Source organism: Misgurnus anguillicaudatus, chromosome 10, assembly GCF_027580225.2.
Source record: "Misgurnus anguillicaudatus chromosome 10, ASM2758022v2, whole genome shotgun sequence".
Classification (NCBI taxonomy): domain Eukaryota; kingdom Metazoa; phylum Chordata; class Actinopteri; order Cypriniformes; family Cobitidae; genus Misgurnus; species Misgurnus anguillicaudatus.
The window spans coordinates 20,681,202-20,699,717 of record NC_073346.2 but is presented as its reverse complement, the minus strand read 5'-3'; the positions used below and the strand labels follow the sequence as shown (position 1 = coordinate 20,699,717).

The following is an 18,516-nucleotide window of genomic DNA, read 5'->3' as shown; positions in this document are numbered from 1 at the left end:
CTGTCTTCTGAATGTTCTCATCTGTCAAAGAAAGAGGTGAGAGGGCCCGTGAAAATACACAAGTTACATCCTGGCACCCAAGTGCCAGTTTACTCTTTCTCTCTAGGGCCTCCAACTCTCCTTTCATTCATCTCGTACCCATTTGACTGTTTGGTTAAAAGCTGTGAAGTCATGGCTAGGATAGAGAGATGAAAAGAGAACAAAAGAAGAGTGAAATAGAAGAGTGATTTAAGTGTGTTTAAACTTTGATGCGACCACAAATTCTCCAGAAAAACTGTATGCTCCCTTAGCAGTTTTGGAGATGGATTAAATGGTGTTTTTTTCCATTTAATTCATGTGGGGTTGAACAAATACACATTACACATTTTCATAATTAACAAAGGTTTTTATTTTATATAACTCTCAATATGTACATTTTTACAGAACTATTTACAAGTGTACAAACCAATAGTTCAAAACACAAACTTTTTACAAAAGCAAATTTCCATTTAACTTAGAGCATTTGTTAAATCAATTGAATAGTTTCTGTGTGCAAGTACAGTTTTGCTCTCTGTCAGAATCAGAGAAGACCAGCCTCTCTCACGCACATACACACTCTCACACACACAATGCACAACTTAACATAGCTGACCAAATGTTGTTATGAAAGAAATCAAATCTGATATTATCTATATCTTTGCAGTATGATTAGTGGCTTTCTGAATTAGTGGCAGTATATTTTGTAGGGTGTGTTCACATTACATCACAGAAACCAACTAAAACAACAGCAACAACAGATTGAAACAGGAAAACATCAATGCTTCACAACTGTTTTAGATTTACAAACACTGTTATATGCACGAACATCAATTCTTTATAAGGTGCAAAGTCAGGGTAAGGTTAAAGTGATACCCGTGATCTTTGGCTCAAAGGTCTTAAGCTTGGTACATTAAAGAGATTATGTCTATCAAACACAATATATAGCCATTCTTGAATTCATTATTTGGTAAACAACAAGATCTCCAGACTTTAAGGTTTGTTTTTAACATTGGTAAGTATATTTGTGATGATTTTCAGGTAGAATAAACACACAGTGGTGGTTTCCCAGACTGGGCTTAAGTCTAGTCCAAGACTAAAAAGTTTGAGATGCCCTAACTGAAAACAGTTTGCACTCACATATCTTAAAATATATCAACTACTTAAATTTATGAATTGTAAAAATTACTTAAATAATATAACTTAAGGCCTAGTCCTGACTTAAACTAAACCCTGTCTGGGAAACTGCCCCATACAGTCTACAAAACAAGTGTGGAAGGAGCTAAAGAGGGAAATAATTTCAGAATGGTAAATACTCTTCAAAAACAAATAGGTTTTTCAAAAACACCATTCTCTGGTCACAATGTCACTCTCACAAACACATCACGCAACACACACAATACTTTCACACCAGCACCAAAACTTCAGTCTATTTACTTCGTATAAAAAATTCTTGGTATAAAATTTTTGTAGAGCCAGTGACCAGCACCGGCATTAAGTCTGTTGTGTCCCAATGGACAAAAAGTTCTTATAAGGCTCAGTGTAGAAGCACAATGAGCAACAAAGAGGCCAACGTGACCAAAATTGAGACGGAAGCAGTGCGGACACCAGAATCGCCCACACTCCTCTCCACAACTGGGATCATTGCGATGGGGTCATCTGCAAGAAAGAAAGAAAGACGATGAGAACATTTCACAACTGTGTAATTGAAGTCACACCTTTGCTTAGAGAATGCAAAGTCTCTCTGAATTCCAAATGGATGTGCTGACAGAAGCAAGAGAAAGAAGTGCTCACCTGCTGGAAGCCTGTTAGATGGGTTGTGAACGCCTCCTACAGCCATCCTTATTTCTTCTTCCTTTTTCACTGTAATTTTCTTGTTCTTGGAACCTAAAACAACAAATAATAATAATAATAAGATCCAGTAATCCAATAAACACTGGCAATGGTGATGCGAAGAATCGATCCGACTCTTACCATGAGCTCCAACCACATCCACCTTCAGTCTCAAACACTCTTGTCCATGATGGTGAAGAGGCTTGGCTGTGAAAAGAAAAAAATCATTCAAAATTAAAATCAAAACATGATATTTATCCTTCTTAAAGGGACACTCATAGTTATGGTAAGATTTTTACCATTTTGGAATCCATTCAGCTGATCTCCAGGTCTGGCGCTACCACCTTTAGCATAGCCCAGCACAATCCACCGAATCTGATTAGACCATTAGCATCGCGCTAAAAACAACCAAGGAGTTTCAATATTTTTCCTATTTAAAACTTCCCAAAAATAGTCCCCTTGGTTTCTTTCAATAGCAGGGGACTATTTTCAGGCGCTGCGTAATATCACTATGCCTGCTGCAGCCATGTTACAGCAGCAAAGTCCTTGATTATTACACCAGAATGACAGTATAGTTCCTCTTTGGTTATTTTTGAGCGTGGTGCTAATGGTCTCTATAAGATTCTATGGATTGTGCTAAGCTATGCTAAAAGTGTTAGTGCCAGACCCGAAGATCAGCCGAATGGACTCCAAAACCGTAAAAATCAAATGTTCAACTCCAGGGGAGCTGGAAAATGAGCATATTTAAAAAAAAAAGTTTTTAAGTTTACAGATATGAATGTAGACACTTACAAATATAGTAGTAACTTTCTCCCTGGCGAAACTCCTTGCCCAGGGTGAAGGGAGTGTAGCGCTGGAACTTCTCCGAGAACTTCTCAGGAGCGTGGGCAGCGAAGGGTCTGGAGCACTCCCAACGCAGCTGGTCGAAGGACTGGGGCTTGCAGGCCTCGTAGTCCTCCAGCTCCACCATGTACAGCACGTAGCGCTCGGCCTCCTGGGATGGGATCTTGCCACGAGTGTAGTGTGGGCACACGATGTCTAAGTAGTCATTGATGCGGACCTCCACGGTGTAATCGTTCCACAGAAAACTAAAGGAAGAAAGAGAGAAAAACAACGTTGAGGGAAATGCCCCGAAAGTGTTTTCCTGTCAATGTTTATTGGATACTGCTTACAACACAGACACACCTCGGGACTTAAAGGGCTCAGGCGGAAAAAAAAGAAACTCGAAGTGCACAAACAATTAGAAAGAAATCGTGGAAACACCAAAGTGCCCCAGGCGAACGTCAGTGCCAGCTAAACGCAAGGGTTACACACCCTGACACACGTGGGTGTCAGTGACTGATGTTCAGCCGTCACCTGGTCCTTTTATTGATTTGAATGACTGAAAACACCCTGTGAAATCCCGTTTTTCTTTATTGCACTGTCTGTATTGTTTGTGTCACATTGGATGAAGGAGTGTAGAAAGGAACAAAGTGTTTCTTTCTTTTCTGATAAAAAGACAGTTTCTCTCTTTATGCGACTGTTTTCATCCCTCTTTGTTTTGTCAATTTTGCTCTTAATCATTCACTTTACATCTTAAGCGTTTATCCACACTGTGATGTTGTTTGACTCATGACCTCTTCCTCGTTCTCCTCGGGGATGGAGCCGCCAAGACTGACTGACTCTTTGAATCTACTCTAAGTGTTTTTATGACCTACTGTCTGTCCTTTTATTATTGTCTTGTTTGCTTTTCTCATTTTTGTGAGATCTAAGCCTCCCTCCTGCTGTCACTGAATGTGAATTTCAAATGTCTAAATGAGAAAACCACAGCCTTCCACATCTTTATTGTATCTTGTTATATCAGTGATTTATTAATGTGATTTTTGGTAACAGTTGTGAATACATAACATATCTGAATGAATTTGAAAGGTGCCACCGCTAACTTCTATTGAGTTTCGTATCCTATATTATATTTCCATACAACTCTTTTAACCCGTACCATAACATTTACTTACACCCAAAAATCACATGGCCCCATGAGAACTGCTATCAAAACACATGGCAGTTTCTTCCCCCCACATGCCCTTTGCTCTGTCACTTTCTCCCTTTTGGTAGTCGTTGTTGCCATCGGCAGACGTGGTCAAATGACGGACAGACACACAGGCTCCTGACGGGCCCCCTGTGTGTCCCCCTCCAACCCCCTTCATCTCGCTCTCTTTCCCACTGTGCTTCTGTGGCAAGCATTAGGTGACCTGTCTAAACAGCTTCACAGTCTATTCAGATAGGGGTAAACATACACATCATTGCTCTCATTAGCGCTGGTTAATGTGGAGATTAGACTCTGTCTCGCACTGCTTCTAATCATTGGCTTGTTCAAAAGGCAGGTTGTATGGCTTGCTAAGCTCCCTGACTTTTCGGTGTGTGGGAAAGCCGTGTTTCTGTGCATTCAGTAAACCGTTTAATGGTCACCAGAGATAAGAACACACCAAGGCACCAAGTATCAATGCCAATTGAAAAATTAATCTTAAACTTAATGGGACAGTTCACCCAAAAATGAAAATTCGGTTTAAATTTACTCACTCTCATGTTGTTACAAACCTGTATACATTTATTTGTTATGATGAACACAAAGGAAGATATTTTGAAGAATGCTTGTAACCAAACCGATTGTGCCCCATTTAGTTCCATAGTAGGAAAAAAGAATACTATAGAAGTGAATGGGTCTCAGGAACAGTTTGGTTACAAGCATTTCTCAAAACAAAGAAATTTATACAGGTGAGAGTGAGTAAATGTTGGCAGAATTTTCATTTTTTGGATGAACTATCCCTTTAAATATGGTATCACTGGCGTCTTCACTAGCTTTGCTTTGTTTTACTATGCGTTAGACTGCATGGTTAATTCCCTCTGTCTCTTTTCCTCTACTCCTTTGAAGATCTGGAGCTGTTGAGAACCGATTACAATGTGTTTCCGAGACCAAGACGACAACGTGAATTGGGTGTTATTAACTCCCCTATTTCACACACACACGCTCACCGGCCTCTGGGTTGGGTTTGGTCTTGCGCCTTTGGCCACTGACATGTTTAGAAATGAGAGGGTCTGCAGGGTCCTCATGCTGCCAATCGCATGCCTGTCTAATCTCCCTAAACTGATCCAAGGTCAATCGCTGAAAGCTCTAACAATCACACAGGAGCTCTGTTTTTCTTTTCCCACCTACTGATCTGTCACATCAAAGGCCACTTTCTCTACGTGTACCCCGCTTGTTCCCGTGTGACAGTTTAGTCTGCTACGGGTTGAGCGCGACAGTGGCGCTCGCTGTTTTGAGAGGCATCTACTAAATCCAGGTAAACAACAATTGATCTCTCCTGATCTCTCCTGGCCTCTACTTTTTTGGTTCATTATGGTCTGCCAGAGTAGCGTCTGTACTTGTGGACCCTGAGGGCCACATCACTCATCGGTTTATCAGAAGACACAGTGGAGCCTTGGAGTTTAAACTGGCTGCTCGATCCATCATGGCCCTTGAGTAGATTTTTATTTAAGGAAAATATATGTTTAGTCTGGATGTAAAATCAAAGCTGAACCAGATAACCAGTGAACTCAAGGCAAAATTGCACTCTAAAATCCAATATATTTAAAATTATAAAATATAATGGGTCAAACAACCCTCTGTTTAAAAGACCATGATGCACCTGGTTTTCTTTCTGTGGTAACCAACAGGTTATGTTTAAATGGCAAATAATTTTCAATTCTTAGTCTCAAACCTTCTGATTGGTGTTTGGCCCCAAACTTTCCTTCACTCTTGCCCTGTTTTTCTTTATAGTCTCTCAGGCGGGTCAGAAGTGTCAAAGTTCGGGGTCAGATTTTTCAGGCACGTCTTTACTGACTCAGCAGGGCACACACAAGTCAAACTAACGTACGGTCAGCGCCGTGCGCTTCACAACACATGCACGCACACTGCCAACTGCACTAATCTCGCTGTCAGCACACGCACGCACCCGAGTGTTCAGTTACTAAAACCTTTAAGAGCTTCTGCTTGTCATGACACGCATTGTGATCCTATTTTAGTGGCTTGTTCCCACACTATCAAGTAATAAAACCTGTCTGTTCAAGCACACTCATAAACCTTCACACTATTTGTGTCTGTCTCTCTCCATTACGCGGTGAAATACACAGAGAAGTCTCAATCTTACACCTTCGTCCTATTAGAAATCTGACAGGTTCAGGGTGCTAAGCTGTCACTAAGTCATTTTAACCTCAAGGCTCTCTCACTTTCTTCTCGATCAGTACGCTCCTGTCCTTCTCACCTATTATTACATGTCAGTAATTACTACAGCCGAAGCGGAGCGAGTTGGAATGCCGGGCAGCTAATCCGTTCTTCCAAACGAGGGATTATCATGCTGAACACACGGATCATACCGCTGCTATTCACCAGCTCCAGACCCGTATAATACGAGCCGTTTACTGGCTTTAATGGTGGAAGTTACAGGCACACGGTTCAAGTAAAGTTGCAATGGGGGTTGTGTGACTACATGGGTGTAAAATACAATTGGCTGTTTATAAACTGTTATAAAGTTGATTTCTCAGGACATCCATCTATGTCTTTTTGCTCCACCCTTATCTTATGTATAAATATATTATATCTTTCTATCTTCCATCCCCCTCTTCATCCATCTTCTCCTCCCTCTTTCTTTATTCTCTCTGTTTAAAATCACATTATAAACCAGGGCCTCTTCATTCAGGCTAATTTTTAGAGAAACACTCTTTCTCTCCGTCTGACCTCTGACCCCCCACCCATCCCCCGGTCGTGTTTTACTCAGTCTGTCCCTTACAAATGCCTGATTTTCCCCTTCCTCCAGTCTTCTTTCACTTTTAAATGAATGCTAATTGCCTGCTGTTACGTCGGCTCGTTGTTTGCTAGCATACTGTGAGCTTTGTTCAAAGTCAGCACCATTGGTGTGAAAAGTATCTAACGCACTGAAAAAGTACAATTTCTTTCGGTTTAAGGAACATGAATCAAGTTATTTGTCATATTGCACTTGAGTGGTCTGTAGGTGGTGATAGTGAGCTACTTTAAGATGTTAAATGCCGACGGCACGGTAATGGCACGGCATGCAACAGGCTGCTGACTTTGTTGTTTACATTCTGACACAGGTCACGCACCTTACTACGACAACTACACAATCTAGTACGCTGTACTACTGGCTCAAAAACAGGAAAACTTCAACTCAACAGTGCAGTGGGAATCAAAACAGCAATCAGGGACGGAGCAAGACAGACAAATGGATAGGCATGTGTGGGAAAACGAGTGCAGGGAAAAATGGAGCAGGAAGGGAATGAGGAGACATAGCAAGGAAGTCTGCAATGGAGATAAGGAGAAAAAACAGAGAAAGAGGTGGAGGAGGGGACTTTAAGGGTTAAATGGATGCAAACATAATGTAGAAAAGAAACAAATGAAAAAGGTATACATGACTGATGACTTATGACACTGACATAGCTAGAATAAAGATTTTGGAGAAATGTCTATGGTTCTTATTAGTCAAGTACAAGAAACCTTAAAATGAAATATAAAGTGTTTCCTAAATCAAACCCCCCTAGATGGTAGTGCATTCCATAAAAAAAAAATTTGGTTTTCCATACAAATCCAGTTCTGATTGCAGTGGGATTATGCAGCACTGGATTACAAGGCCTATAAATATAACACTGATTTTGTGTGAATGGGTTACTGACTCGGATAACAAACATCTACCTATAAACTGAGGTTGAACACTGTCCGTTTCACAGATTATAGACCAGTTCACATAGTTGGCTTGAGGCCATGTGTTTGTGTCTGTGCTTGTGAGTGTCTATGAGACTGAGACAAATAACAAAGAGTTCAGAAAGATGGATTTATGGTCTATCTGTGGAATCTGAATTTCTATGCTGATCTTCTTTTAAAGCCTTTCACAAATGCTTAGGAGATCAAATCAAGGAGGAGAAACAGGAAATGAAATGGACAATGAGTGGACAGCTGAAAGGTCAAGTATAGTAACATGCTTTCAGGAAGGAATCCCTGCCTATTAAATATACACAAATCACAAATTCCCTCCTGTGCCACATTGGGTCTGTTTTGACAGTGATATCGTTGCTCATTATTAAAACCACTCCCCTCCACTACCAGTCAAACTGTAAACTGTAAAGTACATACAGACAAAAATAAACGCATAAAATTACTTCTTGTGTATAGGGATTGGGGACAAAGCAAGGATTAGGCGAAGTTAACGTGACAGGACTTTTAAACTTTAGCGTGCAAGCACTGGCATGCGATGAGCACGACAACAGACTCTCGAAAACAACATCCACCTGTCACTCATCTAGCATCAGACCTGAAAATCCAGACACACTCACGCACATACCCGCCAAACCAGAGATGCCGCTTGCCAAAGGACACGCGCAGGAGATTAAATCATTATCGATTACGCACGCAAACGCCCAGTGCATGTGTTTATCTGTTTGTGTTTGTAAATACTTTTCTGTTACAGGCGAAAACAGAAAATCATCTCTATTAATATTTAACACCTAATTGGCTTCCGAGGTCTGGCATTGATTTGCCAAGCCTTGCTAATCCACTTTGCATACAGACTGATTGCGTTTCATGGTCTGATTGAATAATCACCGGCTGTAGTAGAAAGTCATTAAAGCGTGAATAGAAAGGAAAGAAAACAAAAGGAGAGGCCTGAAAATCCCATTAATGGGAATATCATTGTTTCTGTTTTTCTTAGGATATGTGATTAATGCAAGAGGATTAACTTCAAAGTGCTATAAAAGCCCAGATCCTAACACATCTGCCAGCTCAAGATGGGTTTATACTTTTTACTGTAGTTAAATGTTTGTACTCTTCTAAAAGGACATACTGTATACATGATTTGTGTGTGCTTTAAAAATAAAAATAAAATTACACACAGATGTATAATCATTTTTGGGGTATGCAACCCTGCCTGTGAATGTGAACCATTTTGCCATAATCTCATCCACCTCTTTTCTCAATCACCATCTTCCACTTTAACTCAGGTTACCATTCCTTTACCCTTTCCATTTTTGAGCCAATAAATCTGATCGGCTTCCGTTACCCCTTTTTCATCACCTTCCTTCCACAGTGGATCCTAAAAGAGTTTCAGCTTCTAGTCATTCTATTTCTCCTTCTTCAGCTTCTGCCGTGACTGCCTCTCGCTCTCTCTGCGTGTCTGGTTATGGCTGGTACGCTAACATTGCGCAATGACATTGATGAATTACTCACTCAACAACACGGAGAGCTCCTGAATCATAACACACACTATGAATCACTATTATTGACATCAGTTAATCTTTCATTGGGTCATGACTCTTAGTCCAGAGTCCCTTGCTAGTAGAGTTACTACGAACTACCTTTATGATTAAAGGTGCAATATAGCCATATCTAAAGAGGTGTTTACGTGGAAATACAGGTGAAGTCACTGCAGAAAGTTCAAAGTCAATAACAGTTAACTAAACAAGGAAATAGATCCAGGTAATATCCAATCAGCAGGATCTGCATGTCAGTTTACGGTCAAAAATGCTGTTTTACAGTAAATAAGATGACACTGATAGCACTTGATACAAGACCCACTATCTATTAAAGCCCATTTTCTCTTTCTTAAGTTTCCTACTAAAAGCATAATAAATCGCACCGATCGCTGTCATTGGTATTGATCTTTATAAAGTGCTTGATGACCAGTCCTTCCTTGCTATCGAAAATATGTCTTTAAGGTTTATGAAGCACCCTCATTTGTAGACAGCAACACAGCTTCATAACACACAGTAATAAGATACTTGTAAATGTGCAAGCTACTACTAGCTGTACATATTCTAGTCCAGACTGCTCATGACTGTCTATTTATTGCTGTGTGTGTGTGTCTGTGTATATGTACGAACAGTGTGTGCGTGCGTGTGTGTGTATATTTAGGCTGGTCTGTCTGTCCATCTGTCTGGATTTCTTTCCATGTACTACTTTGACCAACTGTTGTCTCAAATACAACAATAGTCATGTATTAGACGTTAAAGGTTAGATGCAGAGATAAGCAAAGTGTAAGAGGTAAACACGATGTGTAAACAACATGAGACATTTAAGAACAGAGATTGCAAAAATATGTTAATGTTAATATGTGTTTCTGCAAAGTTGTATTCATATTAATTTAGGTTGGCTACACTGTGCTTATGACAAATAAAGCTCTAATAATAAAGATTTGCCTAAAAAAACGACAAGGGTTCGTACAATGCATTTCTAATCAATACCAAAGGCAAATGCGAGCAGAATTACAAATTAAAGGGGGGAAGGAAAACCAAGTCTGAAATAAATATATTAGTTAAAATGATAGAAAAGCGATAAAACTTACTGTGGGTTTGAACTGTTCCAGTATACACTGTGTCGCTCCCCAGACGCGTGCCAGGCGCTGACGCTCACCGTTACACACAGCAACCACAACAAATCCATCGAGCTCGAGATATAATACTTCAAAACGAGAATATATTCGAGCGCAGAAAATATTTTGCACAAACTAACGTGCACTAATGCAGTGCAAGCAACGTTGAAACGCAAGTGAAAAGGTTTGCTAAATAACAGTTTTGTAATTCTCTCCGTCTGATACAATCTCAGTAGCTGAGTGAAATGTGCGCCGAGTCCTTTTTATACTCAGCGTATAAAGCCACGCCCCTTAGCCAATGAGTGAAGAGAATCGCTCTTCTCTGACACGCCTTTTACGCACAAGCTTAAAAGATCGAAGTGAACAGACTATCTGTATTAATGAATAAAGTTATTTATATATTTTTTAATTCAGTAATGGAGACGAACACATAATTCCGTACTTTACTTGATATGCATATAAATTGCTTATTCAATGCACTTTTAATTTCAATGTAACATTTGCCATTTCTGTTTCATTTTACTTTGTTAAATAAGAACAGTGAATGCTAAATATTTGTATACCCTAAATCTAACCTGTTAGCAGGAAGTAAGATTATATTCCTGTGCTACATTAATCAGTCTGACAGCAAGTTGAGTAATTTTACCCTGGGCAGCTGCATTCAGTTACTTATGAAATATTACATTTGGAAATGCACCCATTGTGCATTAGTGTCACTGACAATGGAGGATTTTTCTGGCTATCAATCAAAAACTATAATCCTTTAAATCCCTTTACACTTGATAACGGTATTATGACATCAAATCTGCAGTCATCAAGCCCCCCACTCTGCCCCTTGTGCCTTGGTGCTCTCTAATACACTCCTACCTACTCATCCTGGGTCAAAGTGGACACCAATTATCCCATGTCCAGATTTCTTCAGTCGGGGTTGAAAGGTAAGCCGAGTAGAAAGTGTTTACCTGTGGACTATTCTGGGATAGGCTGGGCAGGCTCATACATGTTATATGTTGCTAAAGGCTTCAGTTTGCGACAATTAGTCAGGGCTGAGTGTGTACGCACGAGCAAGGGTGCTCCAGCTGTTATGATGAGCACAATGCGTCACCTTTATCAGGTGAGCAGTCAGATTGGTGATGCATCTGGAGTTTCCATTTTAAGAACTCAGTCTGAACTTACTGAGTATGACAGGATGGAGTATGCTTATGAGTTACATTAGTGTAGGAGGTAGAGCTCTGAGCAAATGTTCAGGAACAGATCTGCCCACAGCAGGCTTCCCTTTTACAGCAGAATCTGGCACTATGCATTGAGCCAAATCACAATCTTTGACAGAAGCTGCAATCTTCTTCTCTTTTCATTTTACTCTTCTGGTTAGTTATCTCTCATTCTTCTCCTCCGCAGTAGCCGTTGCTGTCTGTCGAGTATGGATAGATTCGTGTGGGAGTATTTTGCATTTGTTGGCCACAGTGTCCACTTTGTGTGTAAGTGTGCGTGTATGTGAATGGGCAGTGGTCCAGTGTTCTGAACGATGGCCGAACAAAGGCCGCATTTGCATAATGGACCTCAGTTTTACACAGTAACAAAGGCACGAACGACTTTGCCATTCAGCACGGAAGCACTGTATCCACTTTAACACAAATTCTCTAATGTCTTGTTAATGTCACTATGTAAAGTGTTTCTTTATTGTAGATGCAGCTTTTTTAATGGCTCTCAGAATCATTCGCTATAAAACTTTTGGAGTTAAAAACTTGAAGAATATCCAGCAAGATGATTAATGAGAAGAAGAGCGATAATTAAATCACAACACATAATGAAGTGCTGTTTAGAGTTTATTGAGACTTGAGTTGCCAGTACATATTCATAGGGGCTCGGTTCGATTTTATCCATACAACAAAGAAAATAATTCATTCCTTAGATTACCTCCTTACTTCAGATGACGAAATATCTCATGAAAAATTTATTTATTCCTCATTGTGAAACAAGCCCATAGCTGTTATCACTCGCTAAATGTGTCCCTACGGAACATTAACTCTGTTTGCTAGCTCTCTGACATGCAAAATTAGCACCACAGTTATATAACAAGAACGATGACAACAATAATAACATTTGCAAACTTTGGACAACCTTTATACTGCGCTTCAAGCTGTGTCTGCCCTTCTGGCACCTGCAGAAAGTATTTGAAAACACAGTGTTTGTGTTTCTAGGCACCTCAGTGAATAATTACTGAGATATAATTACTGTTTTGATAATAGCACAACAACTCTCCTGAAACAGAGAAGTCAAGATAGTGGGCGAGTAAACTAAAGTGATTTATTTATCAAAACCACAGGCCAGGCCGGGATAGACAGAAACAATGAAAAGCGAGGGTTGACAACAGGTGAAGACCTATTAAGGGTGGAGATGGCAATCCGTTGAGGGTTTGGTTGAAAATAAGGAGTGGATCTCTGTATCGTTCTTCTAAGATACACCCTGAGGCTTATAGAGAATCTGCTATTGCCAAACACTGAGGGGGAGAGATGGAGCGATGGGTTGAGTGAGGAAAAACAAAGAGCAAAATGTGGGTTTAAAATTACATAATATAAATGAACAACAGTGAAGGATGACCCGGAGAATGGAGTAGGTGTTTATGTAGGAGAGACAGAATAGCCACGATACTTAATATACTGCAGTGCAAAAACATAAAAATGTAAAAAGTCTATCACAGGATTACTTCAAGAAGGCTGACCTGAGAATAAAACTTTCTGTGTGCACAAGAGATGGCAAAATATTGAATAAAAGAAGAATGAACATGTTTTTATTTGAAAATAACAATTAGATTGAAAAAAAATACAACATTTTTAAATGAGAAAAGTGTACACATGTCTCTAAAATGTGATACAGAGAGCTTCCATGCAATTGTATTAAAATCAAAGCTTGTTTTCTATGTCCTCCATCTGAGGTCATCAATTAGAAGCACCGCGGTCTGACCCCACGGCATACATACACACTTCTGTCGCCCTATTTATCCCTCTGCTCCGTCTCATTGCGGCACACTCCAACAAGCTGTTCTCCTTTGGCACATACAATAGGATGACCACTCATTAGCATACAGGTGGTCTGCATTGTGGGCCAGGCTCTGGTAGAAGGCACACTCCTGTACAAAGGGGCTCCTGTTACTTCACAGGGGGTAAATGAGCGACCAGAAGTGTTTTCTAAAGATGATGCTTACACACACGCACACTTCTGTTTTAACTATTAGACACAGGCAAATAATTAACTCAACTTTTCGTTGCACAGACATTTGGTCATTTTCTCTACCTCTTTCAGACCCTTTTCAATCCTCATGTCATTCCTCCCAATAACACTTGATTTCTCCTGCTGTTTAGACAAGTATCAGAAATGGACCAGGAGTTGGGACAAAATCAATGTATTGGTAATACTGTACATTTCTAATACACTGAAAAAAATGATTTATTTTTTTTAAGATAAGTTGTTGCAATCAATTTATTTAAGTTACATTTAAACAAAAACAATTAGTAAAATAAAATAAAATAAAAAACTTTTGTTTAAATGTAGCTTAAATAAATTGATTGCAACCACTTACCTTAAAAAAATTGAGAAAATTGAAAATTTCAGTGTCAGATATGCTGTCTGTAATGGCAAAGTTTTTTTTTTTGAAGTTGAAAATACTGTGTTAAAGTTTTATACCGACAGTGTAAAAAAATTCAGCATTTTTTGTCAACATATATTTTTATGCTACTTTAACTTAAAAATATTAAGTTAAACAATTTCAACTTGTTTTTATAAGTTATGTCAACTACTCACATGTCAAAACTTTGAAAAACTATTTTTTACCATAATGCTGCATTTTTTTACAGGTATTATGATGAAATTTGTGTGAAATAAAACTAAAGTCTCATAATCTAATTGTGATTTCATCATTGATTTTATATAGATTTTTATTTCTGATATAACCTTATTCCTTCAGTATTAGAGATATAAGGGTTATGTTTTCTCAAAATGTTCTTTACATTATGTAGGATGTTTTTTAAACAGTACATCACAAAAACATCATTGGGGTTTTACAGACTGGGTCACATTTTGTTAACAGTTTTGACTGACATTGATTCAATTGAATGTACATGAAAAGACACATCTATCAAAAGATTGACTCTTAATAAAACACATAGATTATTCAGGACACTGTTTTTCACTATTTTTTAAAGTTTTATTCATCTTTATTCATTAAATGTTTAGGTTGTGACATCCTTTTCATTTTCTTCTCATGGTCTTTTATTTTTTCATTTTGTGTCACTGTCTCTTCATCACATATGTTATTCTTGTCTATTTTCTTGTTCTCTCTCAGTTTGCTTAAAAGCCCATCTAAATTTAGAGGTGGTCAGAAGGCTTAGTATCATGATTATGAATTTTCTTGTTTTGGTTATGCAAGCCCAAGCTTTATCACGAATGTGGACCATGTCAGGATTAAAAGCAGCAGATGAAAGATTACTCTATGTGCCAGACGACTGCCACCGTTTTTTATATCTTTCTACTTAGCGCCTTTTTCAACACACGCGCACAAATACACACACACACAAACACACACGCACGCACATACTATCACTACCACCAATTATCATACATATAAGTTCTCTGTTGTTTTTCATGTTTCATCAGGTGGCGTCTGACATGTCTCCCTCTTTACTCATTCTTTTCTTACTGAGCAGCTTGTGTGCTTTGTTGTCTCACTTCAGTTACACACACACATGCATACTCTCAGACCTGTTACTCATATGCAGCCTAAGCTTAAGCAATGCGTGGCATTGATTCTTGACTGGACTTTTGCGGCGCTGGTCTTCCAGACAACTAAACCATTAAAAAGATTCTGAATGTAGGAGCTTGAATGTTCATCTGTCAGTCCAGAAGAGTGCATGTCACACCTCTCTTCATCTCTCTCTATTGGCTGCCATTTGCTGCATGCATAAAGTTTAAATCATTGCTGCTTGCGTAAAAGATGGCCACTGGCTCTGCACCCTCATACATTCACCCCATCCAGAACCATGTGTTGAGCAAACAAGTGGCACCTTTTGGTACCCCCACAAAAGGGAACAAATCCCTATGCTGTTCATTCGCTTTTGCTGTTCATTGTTGATGGAATGGTCCTCCAAACACAGTCTGATAAGCCACTTTCCTCACAAAAAAAGATAAAAATGTATTCTGTAAACACTTGACAGGAACATGTTATATTTACAGGGACATAATACTTTATTGCTTTATTAGCATTTCTTTTATTATTGCCCTCTTAAAATGTATTGCTTCATTTTCCTAATTTTTCCCCATTTCCACTTTTGGAAAAAGTGTCTGCTAAATGGTTAAATGTAAATGTCTTAGGGGTGATTTACCAGACAGGGCTAATAGTCCCAGACTAAAATGCAAGTTTGAGCAGCTCCTTAATTTAAAAACACATTGTACTTTTTGTAAGGTTTGTTTAAACAACTTTAATGTCCTAATATACCTACGGTCTACACTCCAAAAAAAGACTTATTTAGAATTTTTGTCTTGTTTTTAGTAGAAATATCTTTAAAAATCTTGGAAATTACAAAAAGAAAGAAAACTAGTTTTTAGACCAAAAATATACAAAGTCAATTTGTGCATACAACAAGCAAAATATCTGCCAATGGGGTAAGAACATTTTTCTTGAATTAAGTGTTTAAGAAAAAGGTAACTTGGCATATATTTTTGCTCGTTTTAGGCACAAATTGACTTAAATTGAATATTTTTGGTTCATTCAGACATTCAGAAATGTTTTGCTGTAGTACTTGATTAATCTAAACCCTGTTCGGGAAACCACCCATAATGCCCAAGACAGCAATAACAATAAGTACAAATTAAGTTGAAGTTTCAGGCTGATCTCACAGGAATGTGTATGTATCATCCAAAAATGTTCGAATATTATAAAAACAATAATAAAACCCCACTCCTAACCCTTATGTCAGGAGCGAAAGCATGAAAAACATCAGAAGAAAAATTGTCACTGGGACGGTACCTTTTTAAAAGATCCTAAAATTTACAATTTTGGAACAGACGTACATTTGGGTACCAGTATGCACCTTTAAGTTTACCTTTTGAAAAGGTACCACCCCAGTTACAACTTTTGCACCTTCTTGTACCTTTTTTTCTGATTGTGTACTGTATAAATGTGGTTGTATGAATTAATACGAATTTGCCACCTCATAAAATACGTATACTGTATGAATTGCCATGAGATTGCATTTGCAAAGAGATCTCAATATTTTAAAGTTTGTCAAGATCACAAAGTCAGTAATTAAAAAAAAATACTTTTGTTGCCATGCATTGTAAAATTTATACTTATAAACTTAACAAATAACTAAGAACTCTGAATCTACTGTGAAATAGCAACATCTGAGCCATATACAGTATATTTACTTCAGGGTTTCATAACATTTCACAGACTCCATTGTCTTCAGTCCTCTGTCCTGGTAAGACCCAGACGAACAGGTCTCGCTGTCTTTCCATGTGTTTGCACTCTATTCATCAGCAATGAAATAGACACATATTCAAGGATCCCAGATGGGCTGACTTGTACTGTATATTGTGGAGGCGAGGTGTGACAAGTGACAATTTATACACACTATCACACACAAGCAAGTACACGCACAAAGCACGCCATTTTAAGGTGATATTGCCTGTGTGCCTGTGATTGTATGTTTTCGGCTTTGTGTGATTTGAGGACAGACTGAACAGAACAAATAATACAACGAGAACAAAGAGGCAGATGTAGGGATGCTGGATCATCTTCTGAGATAAAGTGCTACTGTTATTCACATATTCATCCGCATGACTCAGGCGAAAACAGCTGCGTGCTACTGACTCACTTACCATAAATGTATGTTTTAGATTATGTGCTCACATTAAAATAGAAGTAGCATTGTCATACGGTCAGGGTATTGCCTGCATTACTGGAAAGCACACAGAGATGATCATGCTATCAGTTTGTACTTCTGCCACATTAATATATGCATTACAAGGTGTTATGTAGTCAGGCATTTTGTACCACCAGTGATGCCAAAAAGGATTGCAAAATAATGATTAAATAATTTGTTACAATATGGCTACATTTCCTGTTCTTGTAGCTCAACTGGAAAACCACAGTGCTTTAGTAACAGAAAGGTCAATGAGTTTAATTCCCAGGAAAAACATTAAATGATAAAATCTATACCCTGATTGCACTTTAAATTACTTCACGTCTCTGGCAAATGCAGAAAATAGTGAAAGTGCTCTCTGCTTTATTTATATACTTGCAGATGCTGAGCTGTACAGCATGAAGTCTTTATGATTTAAATGAGGTCATGACCTGGTGAAGTTTTACACTTCTGCAGACATGCTATAGTCATTTGGATGTATGTGTGACTGATGTGTTCATGAACATGTGTATCATAAAAATACATGCATAGCATAACACATGTAACATGAGAGTGTATTCTGTAAATACATGCTTGCCTTATGCAGCACAATTTTATGCATATACTAGAAGATTTTTATAACACATATGTGCACAGAACACAACCTGTCCCCTACAGTTTCTTGATCTCTCAATAAAAAGTATAGTAGTACTGGTGACAAAATCTGTATATGTTTAGGAGAGAGACAATGTATTGCATAACAGTCCCTGACCACACAAGCCTCAGTGGTCTACTGTACTTCTCGTCTGCCCATTCACTTTCACCTTTTCATCCATGTTTCTCACATTCTATGGCACCTTTAAAAACAACATATTATATTGCACAGTGTTATACACTTACCTAAAGGATTATTAGGAACACCATACTAATACTGTGTTTGACCCCCTTTCACCTTTGAACTGCCTTAATTCTACGTGGCATTGATTCAACAAGGTGCTGAAAGCTTTCTTTAAAAATGTTGACCCATATTGATAGGATAGCATTTTGCAATTGATGGAGCTTTGTGGGATGCACATCCAGGGCATGAAGCTCCTGTTCCACCACATCCCAAATATGCTCTATTGGATTGAAATCTGGTGACTGTGGGGGCCATTTTCGTACAGTGAACTCATTGTCATGTTCAAGAAACCAGTTTGAAATGATTCGAGCTTTGTGACATGGTGCATTATCCTACTGGGAGTAGCCATCAGAGGATGGGTACATGGTGGTCATAAAGGCATGGACATGGTCAGAAACAATGCTCAGGTAGGCTGTGGCATTTAAACGATGCCCAATTGGCACTAAGGGCCCTTAAGTGTGGCAAGAAATCATCCCTCACACCA

The 18,516-nt window shown here is 38.8% G+C and overlaps 1 protein-coding gene across 1 annotated transcript; it reads right to left on the bottom strand.

Annotated features, from left to right (window-relative positions):
• Window positions 1-364: 364 nt before the first annotated feature.
• Window positions 365-10,495, bottom strand: efna1b (ephrin-A1b). Its single transcript, XM_055211222.2, has 5 exons — window positions 10,212-10,495; window positions 2,641-2,936; window positions 1,990-2,055; window positions 1,810-1,902; window positions 365-1,674 (listed from the first exon to the last, which is right to left on the bottom strand). The coding sequence occupies exons 1-5, from the start codon at window positions 10,307-10,309 to the stop codon at window positions 1,553-1,555; spliced, it is 675 nt and encodes a 224-aa protein (XP_055067197.2). The 5' UTR covers window positions 10,310-10,495; the 3' UTR covers window positions 365-1,552.
• Between the last annotated feature and the right edge of the window lie 8,021 nt (window positions 10,496-18,516).